The 25,422-nt window shown below is 45.1% G+C and overlaps 2 protein-coding genes across 6 annotated transcripts in view; one reads left to right on the top strand and one right to left on the bottom strand.

Annotated features, from left to right (window-relative positions):
• The window catches only part of LOC135205732 (protein lin-9 homolog), a 48,749-nt gene extending 34,818 nt beyond the window's left edge, over window positions 1-13,931 (bottom strand). Inside the window, exon 1 of one of the 3 annotated variants that reach the window (XM_064236821.1) lies at window positions 13,600-13,931. In XM_064236821.1, the coding sequence (XP_064092891.1) occupies window positions 13,600-13,654 (55 nt within the window). In that variant the 5' untranslated portion in view covers window positions 13,655-13,931. Of the gene's footprint in view, window positions 1-13,159; window positions 13,570-13,599 lie in introns of those variants that run through there. The other 2 variants (XM_064236820.1, XM_064236822.1) reach the window with 2 other exon arrangements.
• Window positions 13,932-14,266: 335 nt separating this feature from the next.
• LOC135205733 (UPF0415 protein C7orf25 homolog) overlaps window positions 14,267-25,422 on the top strand; it is a gene marked incomplete at its 3' end in the record, with an annotated part of 31,503 nt that continues 20,347 nt past the window's right edge. Inside the window, 4 exon segments of one of the 3 annotated variants that reach the window (XM_064236825.1) lie at window positions 14,267-14,284; window positions 20,411-20,583; window positions 21,472-21,570; window positions 23,752-23,841. In XM_064236825.1, coding sequence (XP_064092895.1) covers window positions 20,440-20,583; window positions 21,472-21,570; window positions 23,752-23,841 — 333 coding nt within the window. 3 annotated transcript variants of the gene reach the window in all.

Genomic DNA, 25,422 nt, shown 5'->3' with positions numbered 1-25,422 from the left:
GGCAAAGGTCGGGTTAGTAGGAGGGGTTCCCCCTCGCACGGAGGGGACAAGGCCCACCCTGAACGAACGGAAGACCCCGAGTACAGTTGAATGTCGGGGTACCTCGCCCCCTCCTCTACGCTCGACGGATCGGGCGAAGAGAAGGAACGAGAAACCCCCCCCCGAAGGGGAAGGAGCCATACGCGGAAGCCGAGATGGCGGCAGGAAGGACGACGACGTGTCTGTGACCAAGGAAGTCGCCGGAGAACCTTCCGAGGACTCCCTGGCAGGCTTACGTCACTTCATCCTACCCTCATATAGCACCCACTGCTCCTCTGACCAAGATATCCATAAATCACAGGGCTCGGCCCAAGAGCATTCGCGCCCTCAGCACCGAGCACACAATTCATGAGGATCCACTTCTGGGAAGGAGCGGAAGGCCCCACACTTACGGCCCTCCACACCAGGGCAAACTCTGCGGCTGATGGAGGGGCGTGGGGACGTCTCCAGCTCACGGGAATCCATTTCACAAATAATAACAAAATACAAAAGCACACATACTTACAGTATCTTAACACACACACAAAGCAAACCAAGTTTGAGAAGACACAAAGCATACGATGAAAGGCGGGCAGAGAGAGGTGGAAAACACGTCTGTCAACCAGCACGGCCGAAAGCAAAGTGGATCTTCACCTCCCAGTCGCGCGGTGCGCGGACTGTCGAACAAGCAATTAACTACCGAACTCCCTTGTTCAAAGCTTACGACCAGTTCCAGCTGCCGCAAGTTACATTCCTACTGTAAAGGACCGATGGTTTGTATTCGTATCGAAACTACTTAAATTACTATACTTCAAATCACTTAAAAGGCCAAAACTGAACTATGACAGAATAAAAAAAATATATATATATATACAGTAGACCCTTGACTCACGAACGCATTGACCCACGTACAACTCGATCCCCGACCAAAATTATAGGTAAAATTTCACCCTTGACCTACGAACTAACTTTGAGATACGAACAAAAAAAAATGCGGAAAATAAAAATTCTGTTTGGGTCATGAACTAATTTTGAGACATGAACATTTGAAAAATGCTGGAAATTTCTGGAAAATAAACAATTCACTTTGTTTCACAAACTAATTTTTAGACACAAACATTTGAAAAATGCGCGAAATCGCCCAGCACACGTGAGAGCGTTTGAGTTGCCATGGGAACAGCCATCCTCCAGCCGCACACGCACGGCGTCACCCACGCATCGCTCTTTGTCTCATCTCATTGTGTACAAGACGTTCGTCAATTCGCTTAGCATTTTTTGCGCTAAAACTTGTGATTTTCTTCATAATGGGCCCTAAGAAAGTGAAGAGTGGTGGTGAAAGTAAGAAAGTGAAGAGTGATGGTGAGAAGAGGGTGCAGAGGAAGATAACCATTGAAATAAAGAAAGAAATGTGATGTGATAAAAGCCGCATTGGAAAAGTGGAATGATGTCCAGTGCTTCCTTGAATTGTATCATCCGGACAAAATTGTTACGAACAGGATCGTGAATATGCTCAATGAAAATTTAATGAGCCATTTCAGAAAAGTTATGCAAGGAAGGAAAAGGCAACAGACATTGGATAAGTTTGTGATTAAACGTTCACCAAAAAAACCTAGAAGAGTTGAATCTCCGGAACGAGATCTCCCGACCTGGATGGGGGAGGGTCTCCTTCCGCACAATAACCTTCTCCTCCCCACCCACCACCCTCCTCTTCTCTTGTCCGTCAAGCCAGAAGTCTCGCCAGTCATAGTAAGTGTTCACTTTACAAACGTTTTTATAGTGTTAGTTTACCATTTTAAATTATATTATTAGATATATTAAGGTTTTTTACACTGACTTTTACATTATCTGTGTAAAATAAGGCAAAATATACATAATATATATTGGTTCGTAGGGGTCGAGAACCAATTAATATTATTCCCATTAAACCTTATGGGGAAATTAGCTCCGAGTCACGAACAATTTGGAACACGACCAAGGTCTAGGAACGGATTGTGTTCGTGAGTCAAGGGTCTACTGTATTATTAACTAAATAAAATCGTAACATCGTTAATAATGGTTTACATTATTTTCAGCAGCAGTTACCTAACTGCTCTGAATTTTGAAAAACTAGAACAGTTCAAGATGGGATAACCAATACAACATTTTACTGCACTACAATCCCACCCGCAATGACACCAACGCCTGTAGATCCATTCCATCAATGCAACCCTTCAATTTGTACTTGGAAGGGTCACAATCAGGAATCATACCTGTCTCTAGAATACAACAACACACAGAATTAAGGGCAATGGCCAAATGCTGGGACCTATGAGGTCATTCAGTAATGAAATGGAAACTGACAATAAAAAGGCTTGAAAGGTGTAACAGGAGAAAAACCCCCCAGTTACACTAAGAATCAATTGTTAGGAGAGGAAGGAAACAAAGACAGAAAAAAGAGAATGGTGGCAATACCTCCCTAAGGGTGTACCAATCATGAAATGCGCTATTCAGAGCTGGAGAAGCTTATTTAAAAAGTGACCCCCTATGGATTAAGCTGACGATAATTTTGGGATGAAATGACAATTTGTCGAAAATTGCATTTTTCCTAACTATACAAACCTGAGGTCCTTTAACAATAGGAAAGTAGCTAGCGGCAGCTGGAACGGTCGTAAGCTTCGAACAAGGGGAGAACGGTAGTTAACTGCTTGTCCGATCGTCGCGCGCCGCGCGACTGGGAGGTAAACAATCACTTTTGCTTTTGGCCCATGCAAAATACGCAGAGTGAGGGGTGGCATGAGGAGGGACTACATGTTAAATTAGGACCTCAGGTTGTATAGTTAGGAAAAATGCAATTTTCGACAAATTGTCATTTGTTCCGATACGTAATACAAACCCTCGGTCCTTTAACAATAGGAAGACTCACTTCTTGGTGGGAGGAATCTGAGTCTTTTTGATGAACAGACTGGTGTTCGTCCATCCCTGGAATGCCTCCCTGGTCGTAAGAGCGAGGGAGGGATCCAAGCCTCTGTCCGATTGATCGGGGTGTGCACCGCAGGATCAATGGTCAGACCTCTGGGCCTAGTACTAAGAGAGAGGCAAGCGTATCTCTTCGTACCAGCATTGTAAGAACTTTTTCCTTACATGAGCAAATGTAAAGTAATGGGTTTGTCTCATGTTGGCATCCACTTTCTCCCCCTTGTTGGAGAAAGTGGTGGATATTTACTCCTATCTCTAGTTAAAGAGGTAGGATGGAGCTCTGTTGAAAGCTTTACCTGCATCTGACTCCCTTCCAGCAAGGTAACGACCGTATCCCTCTGCCCACAGGTAGAGGTAGAAAAAGATGGTGAAGAGAAGCCAGTCACTCTCTCATTCACGCATTCATTCTCCCAGTCATACCAGGAATCGATGCTGTTCTGCCTGCTCGGGTGCTGGGTAAGCTTACACAACGTGTTGAGCAGCCACCACAGGTCCCAAGGAAAAGGTATCCAAGGACTTGTGGGCAATATCCCGAAGGTAGAAGGACGTGAAGGTGGTCTGGTTGGCCCAGACACCTGCCTTCAGGACCTGCGCCACGGAGAAGTTCTTACGGAACGCTAAGGAGGGTCCGATACCTCTGACTTCGTGGGCTCTCGGTCGGAGCGTACGGATGTCGTCGCTACCATCAGCTTCGTACGCTCTCCTGATCACCTCACGCAGCCAGAAAGAAAGCGTGTTCTTGGAAACTTCTTTCTTGGTGACCCCAGTGCTAACGAAGAGGCGTCGACACTCAGGCCTGAGATGTCGAGTTCTCTTCAGATAGCGCCGTAGCGCCCTCACAGGACAAAGCAGCATCTCATCCGCATCGTTATCGGTGAAGTCCAGGAGGGAGGGGATCGTGAAAGACTCGAACCTGTCGTCAGGGATCGACGGATTCTGGAGTCCCTTAGCTTTACGAAGTTCGGGACGAAATCGAGCGTCACAGATCCCCAGCCTCTGGTATGTTTAACACATCGATAAGAAAAGGCCATGTAGTTCCCCTACTCTCTTCGCCGATGCCAGGGCCAGCAAGAAGAGGGTCTTGAGAGTCAGATCCCTGTCTGACGACTCTCGGAGTGGCTCGAAGGGTCTTCGAGTCAAACTCCTAAGTACGAGAGTCACATCCCACGCAGGGGGCCTGAGTTCCCTGGGTGGGCGAAGGACCTTTCGAAGCTCCTCATTAGCAAGGATATCTCGAACGAATTCGAGATGTCCAGTCCCCTCAGTTTTAGGACGAGAGCCAGGGCGGCTCTAATACCCTTAACTGTGGGTACTGAGAGGAGCTTCTCTCGGCGAAGAAACACGAGGAAATCCGCTACCTGCTGAAGAGTGGCTCTGAGAGGAGACAGACCCTGTCTACGACACCAACCACAGAAGACGGCCCACTTCCCCTGGTACACAGCTGCAGAGGACTGTCTGACGTGTCCAGCCATCTCTGTTGCTGCGCTACGAGAAAAGCCTCTCGTTCGCAAGAGATGGTGGATAACAGCCAGCCGTGAAGTTGAAGGGACTGGACTGCCTGGTGGTACCGTTCTACGTGTGGCTGGCTAGAAGGTTGTGCCAAGTGGGTAGCTCTCCTCGGTGCATCCGCAAGAAGAGCCAGCAGGTCCGGATACCAAACGGCTTGTGGCCGTTTGGGAGCCACCAGGATCATTCTGAGATTGGGAGTGACCAGCGCTCGACTGATCACTTTCCGAATCAGACAGAAGGGAGGAAAGGCGTACGCGAAGAGGTTGTCCCAGGGGTGTTGGAGAGCGTCCTCTGCAGCTGCCCATGGGTCCGGCACAGCTGAAAAGAAAACCATGAAGTTTTCTGTTGTGCCGGGTGGCGAACAGGTCTACGACCGGTCGTCCCCTACAGGTTGAAGAGCCTTTCCGCCACGTCTTGGTGTAGAGACCATTCGGTTCCCTATCACCTGATCCCGACGGCTGAGCTTGTCTGCTACTACATTCCTCGTGCCTGGAATGTAGCGTGCTGACAGCTCTATCGAGTGAGCCGTGGCCCACTCGTGCACCTGCACCGTCAACTGATGGAGCGGAAGAGACACTAGCCCCCCCCTGCTTGTTGACATATGCCACTACTGTGGTGTTGTCGCACATCAACACCACTGAGTGTCCCACCGAAGCGGTCCTGAAACTCTTGGAGAGCGTTGAACGCCGCCTTGAGTTCCAGGACATTGATGTGAAGGTGCTTTTCGTGATGGTCCACACACCTGCAGTCAGCAACTCCTCCAGGTGTGCGCCCCATCCCTCGGTCGATGCGTCTGAGAACAGAAGCATCTCCGGGGGGGGAGTGCGTATGGGCACTCCTCTTAAGAGGTTCTTGTCGTCGAGCCACCAGGCTAGGTCCTGCCTCACCTTGTCCGTGATAGCCACGGGAAAGTAAGGAGGATCCTTGGCCTGAGACCAACTCTCCCTTAGCCTCCACTGGAGAGACCGCAGGTGAAGACGCCCGTGAGGGACTAACTTCTCGAGTGACGACAGATGGCCGATCACGACTTGCCATTGCTGTGCTGCCTGTTCCTGCCGCGACAGGAACCGGCCGGCTGCCTCCCTGAATTTGCTGATACGCAAGTCTGCGGGAAAGACCTGCCCTGCTACCGTGTCTATCAGCATACCCAGGTACTTCATCTTCTGCTTGGGTTCGAGATCGGACTTCTCGTAGTTTATCACGATCCCCAGATCGCGACAAAACTTGAGGAGTCGATCTCTGTCCTGTAGCAACTGCGAGCGGGAGCTCGCCAGGACTAGCCAATCGTCGAGATACCTCAGAAGACGTATCCCGTGCGGAATGGGCCCCAAGCCGACACCCAGAGTGAACACTCGCGTGAACACCTGTGGGGCGGTTGAGAGACCGAAACAAAGTGCCCTGGAATTGGTACACCGTCCCGTCGAAGATGAAGCGAGGTACTTTCTGGAGGACTGATGGATGGGTATTTGAAAATACGCGTCCTTCAAGTCCACTGAAAGCATGAAATCGCTTCCCTCCTGATCGAGTCGAGCACCGAGCGTGCCGACTCCATCGTGAACCGCGTCGTTGCGAACGAAGCGGTTCAGGGAGAGAGGTCTATCACGGACGCCCAGCCCCCGATGCCTTTCTCCACTAGGAAGAGGCGGCTGGTAAAAGCCCGGTGACTGGTCCTCCACGATTTCTACAGCTCGTTTCGCCAGCATGGTCTTGATCTCCTGTCGAAGAGCGTTGTCCTTTGTTGATCCCTTGACATAAGTCTGTAGATGGACCGGTTTGGAGATGAGGGGGGGGCCGAGACTCGAAGGGTAGTAGATATCCCTCCCGAAGGACGTCTACTATCCAGTTCTCGGCGCCGTAGCGCTGCCAAGTCGCCCAATGGCTCGCCAGGCACCCCCCCACTTCCGGCAGCAGGTGAGGGGGAACGCCGTCCCTAGCGTTTCCCTCCTCGTTTCGACTTCTTTCCAGCACCTCCTCGGGGAAAGGAGGGCTGGGAGGAGGGCTGGTTGCGGCCTCCTCTAGCAGAAGTTGAAACAACTGGAGTCTTCACACGGGGTTTGGACGGTGCAACCGTCTTCGCCGCCGTGGAAGCGCTAGCCAAGCTCTTTGGTTTGGCCGCAGTTACTCGAGGTTGCCCAGAAACCTTCGAGACTGCCTGGTGGACTAAGCGGTCACTCTCGTCAGTGCGTCGCCGTTCCACCGCAGCGTCCACCATCTCTCCAGGAAAGAGAGGCTGGGGAACTCCTAAGAGGTCCATTTCGTAGCCCGAGTGCCGCTTCACGCCCGGCCCCCTTGGTCACTCGGGTAAGGACTGCGTCCCTACGCCTAAGAACCAAGTTGGCCCACAGGTTAGCAGTCTGATGGGCGAGGTAAGAGATTGCTCTTCCTCCAGACTGGCACAGTCTCCTGAAAGAAGCGTCGTCTTCGAGAGCCAGAACTCCCAGAGCCTGGCCGCTACTTTGGATATTGTGAGGGACCACAAATCCAACCAGGAAACTGCCTGGAATGCTGCCATAGCGGTAGATTCCAGGGCAAGTGCCTCCTGCTGCGAGAACCATAGGTTCTCCGACAGGAGCTTGCTGCAGGGAGCACACCATGGAGGTCAGCCTCGCTAAACTCCGGGTTAACCTGTTTCGGCAGTATCGGGTCTTCCGATGGCACGTAGAATCGCCTCTGCCGCTGTAGAGGAGGAGGAAGCAGCTTAGAGGGACCGTCCGGATTTTAGCGAGTCCTCCCGTCCTGAGACGAGATTCTCCACCTGATCCAGGACTGAGTCCGCAAGCTCATGACGTGGGCAACCCCATCATCATTTTGGGCTCCTCTTGGGACCCCAAAATGACTCGAGCCGGGACGTGGGCTCTGCTGGTGGTAGCGGCGATCCTTTCCGCGAGGTCATTATGCAGACGCATCAGCTTAATGACTTCCGCGAAGTTCCTCTGTATCTCGGGCGTCACAGCGTCTTGTGGAGTAGGACCGTCCAGTCCTCCAGCAAGAGAACATATCCCTCGATACCCCCTCCTTCAGAAGGAGGAACAGCGACAGGGGGGGGGGGGGGGGGACCCCTGACGGTCGCCTCCAACTACTTGCGCGTACGTCCTGGTCGGTCCTAAGGACCGTGCCTGAGCCGTACGGCGTCATAGCTGGGTCACGACGCGGCGCACCTCTCGTGATCGCTCCTCGGTACTCGCTCCTCCCGGTATAGCCCGAGGAGGTTGAAGGTATGGGAGAGGCAGACCTGACGCTCCCCCCTCTCGCTCGCTGGCAGGACCAGCGTGCGTGGAGGGGCTGCTGCTGATCGTCAACCCGCGGTGACGGTCGAGCAGTAGGCCTAGCGTCGCCGCTCGCCTGGGGCGATTGGCTCGGCTGAGAACGTCGAGACCGATCTCTAGCGTCAGGCGAGCTGCCGCTGGTCACCGTCTCCGCCCGGTCCCATCGGGAGCGGCGGACGGGTGACCTGCTAGGCTCCCTTTCGCGTCGAGACCGGCCAGCGTCCTCTCGGCGCGTCAAACCGCTGGTACCAGCCGTGGCTGGTACCGGCAGCCGTGGGGACTCCTTCCTCGCCTCAACCCGTGGCCGGTCAGCGACCGTCACGTCAGCCCGAGCAGCCAGTTGATCGCTGCGAGAGCGTCCACTGGCCTGGCGAGAGTCGTGTGCACGACTCTCGCCAGTCTTCTGCTCCGCGCCGCTGTCTTGACGGCGAGCGAACTCGGACGTCAAAACTTTGGCTGGACGGTCCTCTTTGGAAGAGCGTCCACTCGGTGCTTCTCGCGAACGAGAAGCGGCCGAGACGGAACCTGGTTTAGCGGCAGAACCACTAGCACCAGGTGAGGACGCACCAGCCGAGGCTGATGCACCTCTGGTCCCCGACGACTTCTTCTTTGCAGAAGAAGCGACGGGCCCCGTTCCCGAAGGAACGGAGGACCAGCAGCAGAGCTCCCCAGCTCGCCTGAGCGAGCCGGGCCCTTAGAAGATCCCGAAGGAGTCTTCTTAGGGGGGGAGGAGGCAGCCTTCTTCTTCTTCGGCTGTTTAGCCTTAGAAGTCGAAGGGGAAGGAGAGGCAGCAGACGACGAAGAAGACGATGAAGACGACGACGACACCTTCTTCCTCTTCCTCTTCTTCTTCGCCAGGCTCCGCAGAACAGACGTCAGGTCTTCCATCCAGGAGGGCCAGGGCGGGGCAGTTGCCGAAAGCAACAGGGCCGACTGCACCTGTCCGGAAAGACCTGAGCCTGTGACAGCAACACCAGCAGCAGGAACAACAGGAACAGGTCCGGGAACAGCAGGAAACGGCAGGAACATCTGAAAAGAGAAAGTGCAAGGCCGATCTGAAAGGGAAAGAGTGGCTGGAACGGCAACAGGTACGGCAGGCACGGCAGGTACCACGGGAGAGCCAGGCGTCCTGTCGACAGTCACGTCATCCTGGCACTGGCGGCAGGTCCAGGGGGGTACTCTTGGGGCAGCGGAAGTCCGGGGTCGGCAAAGAAAAAATCCAGGTGGTGGTGGCACCGTCCTCTTTGGCACGGCAGCAATGGGTTTTTGTACAGCCACCGTGGGTGTCACCGACATTATATGGGGCGTATATACAGATGTGGTGGCATCTCATACGCTGGTGTCGTTATTGAGGTAGTGGTTATGGTCACCCCGACCATGAGTGACCACCGCCGACCCCGCCAACCGCTGAAGCAACCCCTGGATGCTGGGCACTCCCTGCAGTCCCAGCGACTCCCACACCTGTCCCAAGTCGTCCTTCGCTGATGGCACACCTGCGGAAGCAACAGTCGGGTTAATTGGAGGGGCTCCCTCGCACCTGGGGGGCGACACACCCCCCCCAGAGCGGACGGAAGACCCCGAGTACAGCTGTACGTCCGGGTAGCGGGCGCCCTACCTCCCACAAACTCGACGGATCGAGAGAGGAAAAGGACTCCGCTACCCCCCCCCGCCCCGAGGGGAAGGCGCGGAAACGTGGGGGGGGCTGGCCGGGAGGCAGGAAAGAGGACGAAGTGTCCGTCACCAAAGGAGTCACTGGACTTTCCGATGACTTCTTGGTCGGCCTAAGTCTCTTCCTGCCCTCGTACAGCACCCACTGCGCTCGGACCCAATTCATACAAGTAACACAAGGTTCGTTGCGGGAGCACTCTCGCCCCCGGCAACGAGTACAAACCTCGTGGGGGTCCACATCAACGAATGACCTGAACCCTCCACATCTACGCCCCTCCAGCCCGGGACACACTCTACGGGCGACTGGAGGGCGTGGTGATATTTCAATCTCTTCCAATTCACTCATTGCAAGAATCAATAGAATTGTCAAAAGTACTTACAATCATCCTGATTTATACAGAAAGAGAAACAAATACTCAAACTCAAAGCACGAACGACAAGGCGGGCAGAGCGATGGCGAACACGTCCTTCCCACACAGGCGAAAGCAAAAGTGATTTGTTTACCTCCCAGTCGCGCGGCGCGCGACGATCGGACAAGCAGTTAAACTACGTTTTCTCCCCTTGTCGAAGCTTACGACCGTTCCAGCTGCCGCTAGCTACTTCCTATTGTTAAAGGACCGACAGGGTTTGTATTACGTATCGGAACAACTACGTAATAACTGCAACGTAATAGTTGCCTAAAAGGCATTCTGTGTTACAGTACAATATTTTACTTTCAAACCCAACAATCAAATCCCTTGAATGTTAAGAGATACATATAAAAAATAATCCAGAACACTACCTTTCCAAAGAAAATTTTTAAAATCTATATAGTATATATTTTCTTGTTAAAGAAACCATAGCTTTTGTATGAATACTCGCCAGTGCAAGCTGAAAATTGTTGTTAAACTGGGATTCTCCGTTCACACACGATCTTCAAGCACTTTTTCCTTCAACATCAAAGCTTATGTTGGGTGGCTGAGGCAGAATTTTGATTAAGAAGACAGGTATGTATACGTAGGAATAATACAAATTACTTTTAAAACTCCCGTAACCTGTAAATCCTGCATGTAGAGAGAAGGTTGATATGGCTCTGACCCACAGGAGTAACATGAGTATGTACTGACACTAGGAAATCTTTGGAGAACCAAGTTACGCTCGAATAAAAAGCAGAGCACAAGTTGGAAAGCAACTTACATCTGGTTCGTTTCAGATGATACCTTCACCAACACCTCCCCCCCACCGGCCTAAAATAACAGACTGGACATCAGGAAACAATTCTTATGACTCCCATAATTAACTACTGTTTAGTAATCTACCTTGACAATTATAAAACTAACCTTAGTTAGTATGAGTAATTATGAATCTCCTACTCAATGGTACATTTTTTATGTCCCTTTACATCAATATGGGAACAAATTAAACATAGCCTGCCTTGAGCTTCAAAGCATTGTTTATGGAAATTTAAAGGCAACCTGATATTTGAAGAAAAATGAAGCCCACCAAATACTGTAAATATTTAAAGAATAATAGAAAGTATTCACCAAAGACCAACTAACTCTAGCCAACAAACGTGCTATCAATAACGTAGCGTGTTCTTCTCAGCCTACGTCCAAAAGAGACACCCTACAGTTATAGATTAAATTACTTTCTCTCCTAATGTATCACTAACATCAGCCCAATTAACGACAGATTTCCCTGATTAAACACATTAAACATTGTTTAAACTAATGCCATGCTTATCATTTGAATGCAGGGGGCTGTCAAATAAAACAAGCCAAATCAATGAAACACATTTGCAGGGGGGACGGTTAGAGAGATGCCACATAGGATGAATAAGTTGCTAAACTTGGGCCTAGGAGTAACTAACGTGTAAAAATTCCTACGGCTTAGTCCTCACCATTTACATATTCTGGTAAAACTATGATACTTCAATTCCTCGCAAACACTAAGTTTTTTAACAGAAATGGTTAGGTGAATAACTTAGGTATTTACCAATGAAGGCTTACATTATATCTTCCAAGTCCATAAGGTCTACATAACACAAGAATTAAGCAAAAGCACTCTTCATTAGTTCATTATCGAATGGGAGCCTTTCCATTTTTTTGTTACATAATAATTTGCCAGCCATTTTCCAACAAAGATAGTTTGATATATTCTTATGCTGAAGCACCCACGTTTTCCAACTCTGACCAGTTTTCACAAGTTTCAGTTTAGCAATGGCTGCCTAGGGTGTGTTTCACATCTTGAGCAACATATCTTATGACAAAGATGTCAAACGACTCTTCATCCTTCTGGAAGGAAGGTAACTCAATTTACAGATAAAGGAATCTTTTAAATTGAAACCTTATCTAAAAGACAATGACTGGGATTCGGACACATAGGAAATGCAAGCGCCTAGCTAAAGGACGACACCAGGGATAGTCCCTGCTAACTAGGACACAAAGCACAAGGTTAGGTTGATATCAATTTCTTTATTTCACTTTTATGATCTATGGTGACCAAGGTCCAGAACTGGTTGGAGAGTCACAGGAGAGGCAAGCTCCTACTGGCCAGGTATGGACTCAGTACCTTATGCTACTTCAAGGTAAGTTAGGTTGAAAAGAATTTTAGTATCACCTGTTGTAGTTTCAGTTTCACGTTAATCACTTTTGGACGTCATAACTGACATGCAAGAAATAGGTATACCAATTTCCTACCTTTATAAATGGGGGCACTGCACTTCTTTTTGGTACACCATCTACCCTCAAAAATTCAAGTACCCTAATGGGGTTAGACCTAATTGTTTGATATAAGGGGAAGGGGAGGGAGTCACACAAATGAGCAGTTAGCACCAACAACAATGGTTAGAGCATAAAAAACAAATAATCAGGAGTGAAAAAATAAGGTTCACATAGTCATCTAGGAATCGTTATACCATTGTGGTTATTACCATCTAGGTACTTCTTAAAACATGATTTGCTGAGCAACTATGTACCCCTGAAACAGATCGGATCAATTCAATGAAGAACTCTACACCAGAGATGATGTTGATTAATGAATTTTTTTTACTAAACGATATTAAAATCAGTGTACATAATGCAGCTTAGGTGAGATAACGTGAATAATTTATAAAAAAATGTGAGAAATTTACTATTCTTTTTAAACTTTACGCAAAATAGCCCTGCACCACATTCAGCACCAGCCCCTCAGTGATAAATGTAAGAACATAAACAAAAGACTGTACATTTTCCCCCCATTTCGGTAAATCTTTCAAGTTATCTCAAGTGTGCTGCATCACAAAAACACCCTTTTGTAGGTATAATGTGCCGTCAAAAAATTTTTAATAAAAATACCTACAACATAGCTAGCTATCTCCAGTGTGGAGCCCTTCCCTATAATCACCATGACTTCCTCTAAGTAAGATTACTATAGGTACCTGGCAACGGCCGACTCAAAGAATTTACTCTGCACTCACGGTCCCGGCAATCCAAAAACGAAAGTCAGTCGGATATCCGAATCCATCCTAACCTTACAAAATAGGCTAGGTAGTCAAGTGTTCTTCATACTAGTATCAAGTAAGAGATTATGTAGTCTGAATGTTATAAAATAAAGGTAAATAAAATTAAAATGAAAAATAAAAGCCTAGCCTAACCCTACGCTTGCTGTGGCCTATGCTCTCTGGTAGGAGCAGCTATGACCACGGGACGTCATAGCTCCGCCCACGCGGCTCTGGAGCATATATCTCAAAGGACACCCCAGAGCCACAACCCTCTCCTACAAACCCCGCAGAGGAAGCAAAATGTCCGAAGCCCGAAATCGGGGTCAGTGGATCCTGCCAGACTCTCGCTCCTCCTCCTCCTGAGGAGGCTCCCGGCGGAGGATTTCCTCCCCTCCATCGGCCGAGACGCACACCCCGAAGGAAAACCGGGAGGAAAAGGCGAGGGGCGGCGCCCCCGGGGCCGAATATCCCGGGAGAGACGTGGGTTGTAAAGCCAGGGTTCTTATTTAGTGTTTGAGTGTTACGCCACTGCGAGTCCCCCGAAGAAGAGCGAAATGTAAACAGAGGCAGCTCCACATATGCACTCGGGGCCTCGCCCCCGTCCCCGCCGCCCTCGACTCCTGCACGAACCACTCCACAGGGGCAGGGGCGGCGATTCCGCTCGTCGGGCACCGGGTTCCACGCGCGAACGCCCTCCATACGCGAAAATAACTTGGGATTTACCTAATTCGCTTTCAAGAGTGTCCGCCATATTATGTGGCTGCCACTCCCATTGCATTATGGGTAAGGCGCGGCGGTCGATCCGGTTCGCGATTCCGTCCCTTTCGCTCTTTGCCTCTTCGCCTGATCAAATGGACGGCTGGAAACTCGCGAGGAAGGCTTTTCCTCGATTTCTCGGTCAAACACTCAAAGGGAAACGACGGGAAGGAGAACGACGCAGTTCGCCAGAGGACGTGAGCTGCGGTTCTTGCCAGCGCTCTCCTGCTGCGTCCAGCGGCGGCCGCTGCGGCTTCCCTGAACAGTCGCAGTGAGCTGCAATTGCAAATACTAATACCAATTTATTTAAATGTCTCTCCCACCCTCAAGCCATTTCGCAAATGGGTCACGTTTGAGTCGTTCTGCTTTATTGGTTAAATTCCATCACGTTTGCTCAGTGACTCAGGGAAACAGATAAATATATGTATACAAGCTTTATCGAAGCGCAGCAGCGATAAGATACCTACAGCTTACATTCAGTTCAAGGTTGTTAAATGTCCAGTATCAGGACAGGTTATAGGGACTGCCTCCAACAACTTGCTCCCACACAGTACTATAAATGGGGGCGAGTGAACATTCGGTACTCTGTGTCGGCAATGAGTAGTGTAACACCTATTATCTATATATAAACGTGGATGGCACGCACAGGAGTGTAGGTATTCCTGGTCACGGACAAATTAATTCTGTGCAGATACATTTTTTCCTTCGTGTTCTAAGGGCTGGGGCAATCATTACATAAACAATTAAGCATTCCACGAACATTTGTCTTGTGCGTGTTACCCACAAGAGCAAGGACACGTTGGCCTGTCTAAGACAACGACAAAGACATTCTTTCTATTCTCTACTTAAAATATGTCTACTGAGCAACTTATAGGAGGTGCATTATAGTGTCAGCTACGAGACGCGCTCTCCTTCTATTTAAAAAGTACAACATAATCTATTTATGGGGAATGCTCGAATGTGGATGTCCCGCATCAAATGCCAGTAATGTTGTTCAGTTCCTAGAAACTACGACAAAAAAAAATAGTTCGAAAAAAACATTATACTAAAACGCGACTTTGACTAGCTTTCTTCACTCTTAATTTCAAGATCAGCGGTGTAAAAGCTGCATGGGTCGATTTCTAAACTTCCAGCGACGTTTAAGGATTATAAATATTATATAATTCAAATTACTGCTCCTCATCTGCTAGACATATTTTCACGCTCAAAAATATAAAAAGCGATACGCGGAAAAATGTCTCTATAGGCAAGACTGTCAGAACCAAGTACAAAAAACGGAGTTAACAACTTTTTGCTACAACGACCTTGGGAAATGTCCAGGCCAAAGTCCGATACAGATATAAATAGTCCGAAACGAAGCTATTGCTGTTGCCATTTATTTAATAATAATTATTATTATTATTGTTATTATTATTTATTTTGGTCTATCACAGTCCTCCAATCCGACTGGGTGAAGAATTATATCATCGAATACCTGTAATTGAAAGCCATTTCTTCATTAGTATTTGCTGGACATGGAGTGCTATTTACCTTATTTTTTACTTTCTTTCATTTTATATCACCTTTAGTGGATGTGTTACGATGCCAGGTGCTTCTGAATTAGAATGATTCCTTCTCAAGGTTTTAATTCGTCGTCTACCCCTCGTTGATCTCTTCTTTTTTTCAACATGTAAAACGATTTATAGTACAACTAGATCTGTGGGTTACATTCAATACAATAGCCTTACTAGCTCCAAAAATAATGTTTGAGTGCCCACGCTAAAATATGTAGTATTAACGAACTGAATATATATATAATATATATATATATATATATATATATATATAATATATATATATATAATATATAATTTGTGTTCACTTAATCTATATGTTCCCCATTTAGAGAAGACGTTCAAAGTCCTTGAAATAAAAAAGATTGTCCTAGACCTTAATTGGAGGAGAGGTGTTGGTTACCTAGGTTACGCGAATAGCTTCGCCCTCAAAGACGGCCAAGGTTCCTCAATGTTACGTTACGAGTTGGCGGCGCTTCGTGGGAGGAATGACCATTGCGTAACGCTGCTGACCGACCGTCCAGTGAACTGGATAACTTAATTCGGGACTGAGGAGCTGCACCGAAGTTATGTTGGCTCGACCTAGTCATTACTTGGACGGGTGACAGGCAGCGAATGCTTCTTGTTTTGCAGCACTCGCGGTCGTTTAAGATTAGGTAGTTTAATCTGGGAGAGAGACTTTTCAATTTGAGGAATGACATTCATTTGCAGCCAAGCCAAGCAAAGGGCCTCGAATGACATGTTCGAAATCCGGAGCCACTCTTGAAGGCTGCATGGAGACTTCCAAGGAGCCTCAGATTCCCCCAAACTGAGTCTTCGTGGACATAGCATCTAGTCAAGGAATAAATATAATAGCACATTTGTCGTGCTGTAAGAACAAACAAAATCCAGTTGTATTTATAAAAATATATTAAACAAGTGAAATATATGCTCCGGATTGTCTTCGGCGTAGTCGAGTTATCTGCACAGCTTATAATCAAGGCTAACGAAATTAATGTATCTTTCGGTGGTCTCGGTATAATGCTGTATGAGCAGCGGCCCGTGAAACTTTAACCAAGGCCCGGTGGTGACCTGGCCTATATCGTCGCCAAAGTAACTTTAACCTTAGATAAAATAAAAAAACTACTGAATCTAGAGGGCTGTAATTTGGTATGTTCTGTAATCACCTAAAGAGGCATGCAGTTGGTACTGAGACTAGTGAATTTCAACTTTTTAAATATATATTTACAAGAAAATAAAATGACAAAACTTTTACTCATCCCTACGTGCTTAATTAATGTCTTCGCAACTTATATGTAAAACTGGGACATTCGATCTGGCAGATGCTTCACACGCAAGGGAACAAAGTGGTCCTCAGTGAGGACTCCTCACAAGATGACTATAGGCCTATGTGTTAGACTATAACATGACTATCGACATAAGCTGTGTCCATTATTCCTCCAAGGTCCCATTGCGAAATCAACGTGGTGGTTTCCGGCATGTCATATGGTTACCACCAGGGTATTAATTAACCCGGTATGCATCCATGCACCTCCTCCGAGGTGCTAGTTCCACTAAATATGGCGGAAGCTCGATGGGACGCCGTGTTTAGTACTAGCCCCTCGGGGAACAAGGTATTATATACATCTATTTCTATATTGTGTGGTCGATAATTTATATTAATAAACGATATCTTTGATCCCCGAGGGGTTAGTACTAAAAACGGCGTCCCTTTGAGTTTACCCTGGACTTTGACAAAAGTGGATATATATCAGACCCTCTACTATCTGTTGCCAGAACTCCTTAACTTGAGTCTAATCTAATCTAATCTAATCTTAACTTTAGTCTTGTTGGTAAGGAAATAATCCCTGCAAAACAATTATCCTTGGGTATCATTTAACACTCCTCTCTTGGACGAATAATAACAGGTGTTAGACACACCAACGTGTATGCATGCCCAATAAAAATTGACTTAGATCACCACCAGAGACCAAGATGCAAGTAAGAACTTCCCGAGGATCGCCAATATATATCACAGGAGGATTGTGGAAAAACTACGCAAATCTTGCAGGGCTTTTGACCGATCTAGTGAAGAAATGATGACTGACCAAAGCATTGTGAGACGAACTAAAACAAATGTTATTTGATGGAATGAAGCAAGCTTTAAAATGGCATTCATTATGGAAAATATACCGCTGCAGGAGTTTAGAGACGGCACATTTTGCCCCAGCGCTTATGCGAGTAGGAGACTCGAGACGTGCGAGACTGCACTACTTAAATAGAGTGCCTATAGCAACGATATCTGCAGTTAATGGAGTCCATCTGGGTTTTTTGGTAAAGACAGACCACAAACCACTTGTAGATGCAAGTTTGGAAGTCTATGAAACATGAGGTGGGCCATGGCACTCAAGTGGAGGTTTTGAATGGGGACTATTCCATGAAAACTCAATGTTGGCACAGATCACCTAGAGATCTTTTGTGTAGGGGTGTGTTTCAAAGTATGAAGTGCCTGATGAAGACTTTTTTTTCAGTTCCCCCTAGTATCCCTCTTTATGCTATAATTTTAGAAAAATGGCATCTTTCGTTTTCTATAATGTTCTTGCCTTTAGTTAAATATATTCAGTCCATACAGACGCTTATTTTTGAGGATATAATTGTTTAGTTACCAAAGTTACAGAAGGCATATTCTTTCTGAGTGTTTGTATGTGTATGTGGGAGAACTTTCGAGAGGTGGGGGCAATCATAAAAATAATTTTTACGGCTCCAGCCATCTCAGGTAGACAGGAGAATGCGGTGCTCCTAGTTCACCAAAAACATTTGTTGGTTTAGGTCAAGAGAGAAGCCGTTCAAAGGGAGATCCGTGCTACTGACAATCGTTCAGAATCAGAAGTTACTGCTACTTCATAGGTCGCGTCATTGCTCATGTGGTGTACCTACACAAATTTTCGTTGCTACAAAAATAGTTATTCCAATATATAATACTGAATCATTTTTAAAGAGAAAGCTTCAGCTAGAATATGATTATCAGCCAAGGAATGTTTAAAATCAGTCCATTTATTTCATATGAAACGTTGCATAGATATTTTACCTAGGCCTAATTGAGTGATCCCCGCCCACGAGAAGAAACAAGAATTGTAAATGTACTACTGGCCCTAGCTGTTTCTGCACCTCTTTTCTTTTTTATCTACTTAACCAGACGTGGATATATTTTCCGACCTTATGTATGTTCGGTTGTACTGTCACCCTGACATACATAAAGAAAATTTCTTTCTCTATATATCAGTCCTCTTAAAGATTCCTAAAAAAATTAAAGCCAAAACCAGCTGGATTTTTCAAGTGTTCCATTTTCCTCCTGTGGTAGGTACTACATCTGCATGGATATACATCACCTGTTTATCATATTTCCACATTTTCACTACCAATAGGCTACATTAAATCGTGATTTGTTTGCTTGATATAAAATCACCGAGACTTATCCGACGGGACAATTAAAAAAAAAAAACAAATATATTACAATATTTCTTGAAATGCGGAATGCAGAGAGAGGGGGCGTTACCACCAGCAGTTTAACATTGATAGAACAAATTTTGTATTGAACTGGGTGGCTATGGGTCTAGCAATTTAATGCATCCCAAAAGTTATCAGAATCTTGGGGTCCTATTGTGAAGGACTGCGGGGATAGGGGTGGTAGGCTTGGGGAGAAAGGGTGAAAACCCAGGGACATGGCATGAATACTATAAATGCGTGCTATGGGAAACGTTCTTTATGCAACTTTTCTTGGAGAAAATAAATAAAAATCGTACTTTTAGTAATGCATTTAAATGAAGAAACCATCATAAATATTATGAGAGATGTTACAAGTACGATTATATAATACTACTTATAAAAGAGCAGGAAAATGAGGAAATGAAACATTAGTTATTCATAGACTCTCTCTCTCTCTCTCTCTCTCTCTCTCTATTAACAGGGGATGGCTTTGAAGAAGAAAAAAATAAACAATACAATTGCCATTGCCGTATTCATACTTCTACATTGTGGATGGACTTATTTGCAGAGAATTTGTTTAGAATTTAGACATTTCGCACACCAATGAGACTAAACCATCTCAAAGTATTTTTTACTTATGTTTTCATCTGCATTAACTTTTCCTTTGTCTCTTTATCTACATATTGCCACATTTCTTACCTTGTTATCTCTTCTTGCTCTACATTATTCTATACAAAAAGTTCACCTTAACAGAATCAACATTTCATTTTGTCTCATTTATGTACATTCAGCACCACATTTCACTTCCAAAGGAAAGTTGGCTCAAAAATCTCTCCAATGTTGGTGTTCTGATCAACGAAAATGTGTTGGGTTAAGTCTGCAATGGAAGGGTAACCATGAATAAACTGCACGAAATAAGATCTTTTGTACACTCTTTATCTCTGGATTGAAAGTATAGTAGTTAGAGCAGCAACAGGAATGGTATCATGGTCATCTATGAATGCCTGCTTCTTAACTCTAACCTTAAGGCTATGCCAAACTTATGAAATGGTTTAATAGGGATCATGGCCATGAACGGAATATTAGTACAGTTTCAACATTGTAAATTTCATCTTTTACCTATCAGGTGGAACCTATAAACTTCCCTAGAACCTTTTCTCCTTCCCATAACTATGTTATTTAAAAACATCCGATTAGTAACCTTGTGAAGTGCATGAGCCAAGCCAGAAAATATCCAACTCTGTGGAAATTTGATGACTAACATCACTGCTAAAATTAGTATTGTATCAAGAGCAGCTTAAAAATAGAATTATAATATTTTCATTATTCATTCATTTTTAATTCTCCTGTGGTATTTTGGTGGGCGCGTTCTCTTTTCCCCGATGACAGAGACGAGCTCGTTCGCTGCACTATCCAGTGGTTCTTAGCTAAATTTGCCATTGTTTATTTAGTTTTTTTTAAATCCAGAAAATATATATAGTGGATTGTGATTTAACCAGAAAGCTAGATATCAGATATATTTGGTATAACAAGGTTAGGTCCGTAGTCCGACATCTACCTAGTTTATCGTGACGTACCGGTAGATGACCGTAATGAAATCGCGAGCTAGGTATGAACCTACGATACCTTAATACTAATCATATAAAATAGGGCTAGTAGGTCAGTGTGTGAGAGATTACCCCACTTTGGCCCACAGAATCGAGTCTCCTATAACATAAAAGTATATTAATAATCCTAAAACCCATATTCTGGGGTAACAGAAGAGGCCTGCCGAACTAACCTGGCCATTATGGCAGAAGCGAGGGCAGCTCTAGCCTCTCGGAAGATCGGGGAGGCCGACGTCCTCCTGGAGAAGTTGGGCGAATTGCAGGGCGTAGAGGGAGTCAACAAGTTGAAGAAAAGGATCAAGGCTGAGATTAATTTCTTGAAGAAGGTACGTTGTCTTTTTGACCCGTGAAACTACTAGGTACCCTAGGCTATGAGTCTTTTACGACCACTGGGTAGGTATGAGTTTATTAACGTATTTCTTGAGTAGGGTACGTTGTCAGTTTGACCTCCAAAACTATGAGTTTATTCTGACCTTGACCTCCTAATCCATTTTTTCTTGATGAGGGTACGTTGTCTTTGTGACTCATGAAACTACTCCTACCTAGGTACCTACTACTATATACCTAGCTACTTAGGTAGTAGTAGTTAGTAGGCTAGTACCTAGGTAGTATACCTACCTAGGTTTCTTTTGACCACTAGTATGAGTTTACTCCCTATTGGGACCTCAACCTACACAAAGTACTTATTCACAATTTTCTTGAAAAAGCTACCTAGTTAGCTACCTACCTATGTTGTCAGTTTGACCTGTGAAACTACCTATGAGTTTATTCTGACCTTGACACTACTACCTATTCATTTGTTTCTTGAAAAATGTATGCTGTCAATTTGAGTTTATTCTGGCCTCAACCTGTACAGAAAATATAGATGTGTTGTCAGTTTGACCCATAAAATGATGAGTTTAGCCTATTCTGACCTTGCTCTGTACAGTAAATATATTGGTAATTTATTTCTTGAAAATGGTATAGTATGTACTTTGTCAGTTTGACCCATAAAAGCATGAGTTTATTCTGACCTCGACCTGCACAGAAGATATAGACAATGTGTCTGCTTGACCCATAAACCTATGACCTCAACCTACATAGAAAATTAATTTATTTCCTAAATCATTATTCATTTAATGCTTTTATTTACTAAACAGTAAGGTTTTAAGGTGGTGATGATTAACAGCCTCTACGCATTATTTTGTATTATCTGAAACATTTTGTTTTTTCAGGCCTTGAGAAAGGGAAGTGACCTCAAAGAAGAACACATTATGTGCTCAAATTTGGGACAGCTAGGTGCTCTGTATGACGCTGTGAGTCAAGCATCACAGGTAAATGACATACATGTACATAGCTATACCTATATATATTTATTTAGTATAATTATTATTGGTAATAATGCAGAATATTGCATACACATTCTGCTGTTCACACTTTCACATATGAGTAATTCAGCAGTACCAAATGCCCCCCCCTCCCCCTGTACCCAGCTAGGTCAGAGACTGATGCCTTAGGATATAGGTTAGGTTAAGGAAAGGTTAAGCTGGAGTGCATCCCTTCTGAAACATCTTTCTATGCAGCTTTTCTCCACATGTACCTTTTTACCAGCTGGAATGTCACTCAAAAAGAAGCCTTTTACTATTTTCAACACTTATGTGGCACCACGCAAAAATAGTAATAACACTATGCTCAGATACCACAACTAATTATTATGTTACTAAGAAATTACATGGAGTCTTATTATTATTATTATTCATTATTATTTAATTAATTTTTTTAATTTTTTTTTTTTTTTTTTTTTGCTCTATCACAGTCCTCCAATTCGACTGGGTGGTATTTATAGTGTGGGGTTCCGGGTTGCATCCCGCCTCCTTAGGAGTCCATCACTTTTCTTACTATGTGCGCCGTTTCTAGGATCACACTCTTCTGCATGAGTCCTGGAGCTACTTCAGCCTCTAGTTTTTCTAGATTCCTTTTCAGGGATCTTGGGATCGTGCCTAGTGCTCCTATGATTATGGGTACGATTTCCACTGGCATATCCCATATCCTTCTTATTTCTATTTTCAGATCTTGATACTTATCCATTTTTTCCCTCTCTTTCTCTTCAACTCTGGTGTCCTTGCGACATCAATGAGTGATACTTTCTTCTTGACTTTGTCAATCAACGTCACGTCTGGTCTATTTGCACGTATCACCCTATCCGTTCTGATACCATAGTCCCAGAGGATCTTTGCCTGATCGTTTTCTATCACTCCCTCAGGTTGGTGCTCGTACCACTTATTACTGCAAGGTAGCTGATGTTTCATGCACAGGCTCCAGTGGAGGGCTTTTGCCACTGAATCATGCCTCTTTTTGTACTGGTTCTGTGCAAGTGCCGGGCATTCGCTTGCTATGTGGTTTATGGTTTCATTTTTCATATTGCACTTCCTACATATGGGAGAGATGTTATTTCCATCTATCGTTCTTTGAACATATCTGGTTCTTAGGGCCTGATCTTGTGCCGCTGTTATCATTCCTTCAGTTTCCTTCTTTAGCTCTCCCCTCTGTAGTCATTGCCATGTGTCATCGCTGGCTAGTTCTTTAGTCTGTCTCATGTATTGTCCGTGCATTGGTTTGTTGTGCCAGTCCTCTGTTCTGTCTGTCATTCTCCTGTCTCTGTATATTTCTGGGTCTTCGTCTACTTTTATTAGTCCTTCTTCCCATGCACTCTTTAGTCACTCGTCTTCACTGGTTTTCAGATATTGCCCCAGTGCTCTGTTCTCGATGTTGACGCAGTCCTCTATACTTAGTAGTCCTCTACCTCCTTCCTTTCGTGTTATGTATACTCTGTCCGTATTTGCTCTTGGGTGTAGTGCTTTGTGTATTGTCATATGTTTCCTGGTTTTCTGATCTATGCCGCGGAGTTCTGCCTTCGTCCATTCCATTATTCCTGCGCTGTATCTGATTACTGGCACTGCCCATGTGTTTATGGCTTTTATCATATTTCTGGCGTTGAGTTTTGACTTGAGTATCGCCTTGAGTCTCTGCATATATTCTTTCCTGATCGTGTCCTTCATCTCTTGGTGTTTTATATCCCCTCCTTCCATTATTCCCAGGTATTTGTATCCTGTCTCATCTATGTGTTTGATATTATTATTATTATTATTATTATTATTATTATTATTATTATTATTATTATTATTATTATTATTATTATTATTATTATTCTTCACAGCTTGCAAAAGTTAACAATAAGCAGATCATAAATTTCATGAATTTCATGAATTTGCCAACCTGATTTCAAAGAACATACTACTCTTTTGTTTTGTTTAGATACTACATGCTTTGCATAGGAGAATAGGGTTATTTCTGTTGGTGCTGGAAGACAGTGAATAAGCAATTCTAGGTACAAACTTACTAGCTTTGCTAATGTTATACTTGACGAAAGTATTTTTTTTATGTCTCAAGAGAGCTGGTGATTACCAGCCTGGCAATATTATGACTATTTAACTAGAGCTTTATTCTACCAACAGGTTGTAGGAGTATTACAGAACTTCTCTAGCCAACATTTGGAAAAGATAGTTGTTGATGTTGTTGCAGAAAATGGGAAACAGTGGATAAAGGTGGGTTCAGTAATCTAAGAATGTCAATTGACACTTAGCTATGCATATTATTATTAGGAAGTTTTTCCTAAGTTTGTATGTGGGTTAGTCAGTCAGTAATGTATGTACAAAATATTTTGATATTAAATGAGAATTTGATCAAATTTGAAGACTAATCGATTGGCAACCCCAGCCAGATTCTCAACTCTTGGTGGGCTTCAATGATGTGAAGATTTATTGCTTAATAAACCATGTAGCCCATTACAAAGTACAGCATAGTATACTCTATGGATTTTCAGGAATGCAGTATTTCATAAAGAGAAACTGTATGCTATATAAGTACTATAAGACAGATGAGTTCTTGTGTGATCTCAAAGATCCATTGCCAGACTCACATTCCATAGGCCTGTGAGAAGAAACATTGCTTAGATAACTGTAGGTTATGTTGAAAGTAGAATATTTGGAATAATATTGTAATATTAGGATCATCTTAGTTTACTTCACATTATATTTTTATTTCCAGATTAAGACACTAGATTATTCTAGCATTTCAGGTCTCCATGGAAGACTATTTTATTTCAGTAGAACATTTCTGTTTGTTCATGAAGCTTACCTGTCAGATATATATATAGCTGTATTCTCCGAAGTCCGACAGAATTTCAAAACTTACGACACACGCAGTGGTCGGCCAGGTGGTTAGTACCCATTCCTGCCGCTGGGAGGCGGGTATCAGGAACCATTCCCATTTTCTATTGAGATTTTCTCTGTCGCCGGTACTGTCAACACCTGTTTTCAGTACCTCCGTCTTAGGATTTTGTAAACTTCATTGCCGCTTAAGTATCCTAATTGTCTTTTGATTTATTGACTTGGGTTTGTGGCTAGGCATACGCTATCATAGATTGATTTGAATTTGGTTTTGATTGACCTTTGCATATGATGTCTGAATCTAGTTCGGCTAGTTTCAGACTGTGTTGTCTGCAAGAGTAAGGTGAGGCTACCGAAAGCTTCGGTAGATCCTTACTTGGTATGCACGATATGTACAGGGCATGTTTCTTTGTTGAAAGATCGATGTAAGGAGTGTGAGAGTTTGACTGATTCCAAAGGGAAGACGTATGATTCGTATGTACGCAAATTAGAGCGTGATTGAATCAGGGGGTCTTCCTCAAAGACTGCATCAGTAAACAGAAGTCAGGGTAGTGAACCTGCTAACCTTCCTGTAGACTTTGTTTTGCCTAACCCTGTAGTATGGCCTACGGGCTATGAGGTTATGTCTGCGAGAGGTAATGCCCTTTCTGTTATTGTGGATTCCATCCATATCTTGGAATCTAAAGTGCTCGCTCTCCAATCAGTGTTGTGAAGTGTAGTGCCCCTAGTGTTGTGGAGGGGGCATCAGATCGGCCCTATAATGCCTCTAGGCCTGGACCTCTGTTGGACTCCCAGGACATAGGGAGTGGGCAAGTCGAAAGCCGAAGGAGGGTTACGGGGACTCCCCACCGATCTGGCGTCCCTTCGGCAAGACCTGAAGACGCTTCCCAGGCTGCCAAGATCGTGCACGTGCACGAATCCTGAAGGATTGCTTCTCGTCCTCCGAGGCGTCCTCCC

This window comes from Macrobrachium nipponense, chromosome 24 (genome assembly GCF_015104395.2).
Source record: "Macrobrachium nipponense isolate FS-2020 chromosome 24, ASM1510439v2, whole genome shotgun sequence".
Taxonomy (NCBI): Eukaryota; Metazoa; Arthropoda; class Malacostraca; order Decapoda; family Palaemonidae; genus Macrobrachium; species Macrobrachium nipponense.
This window is presented reverse-complemented; position numbering and strand designations above follow the sequence as displayed.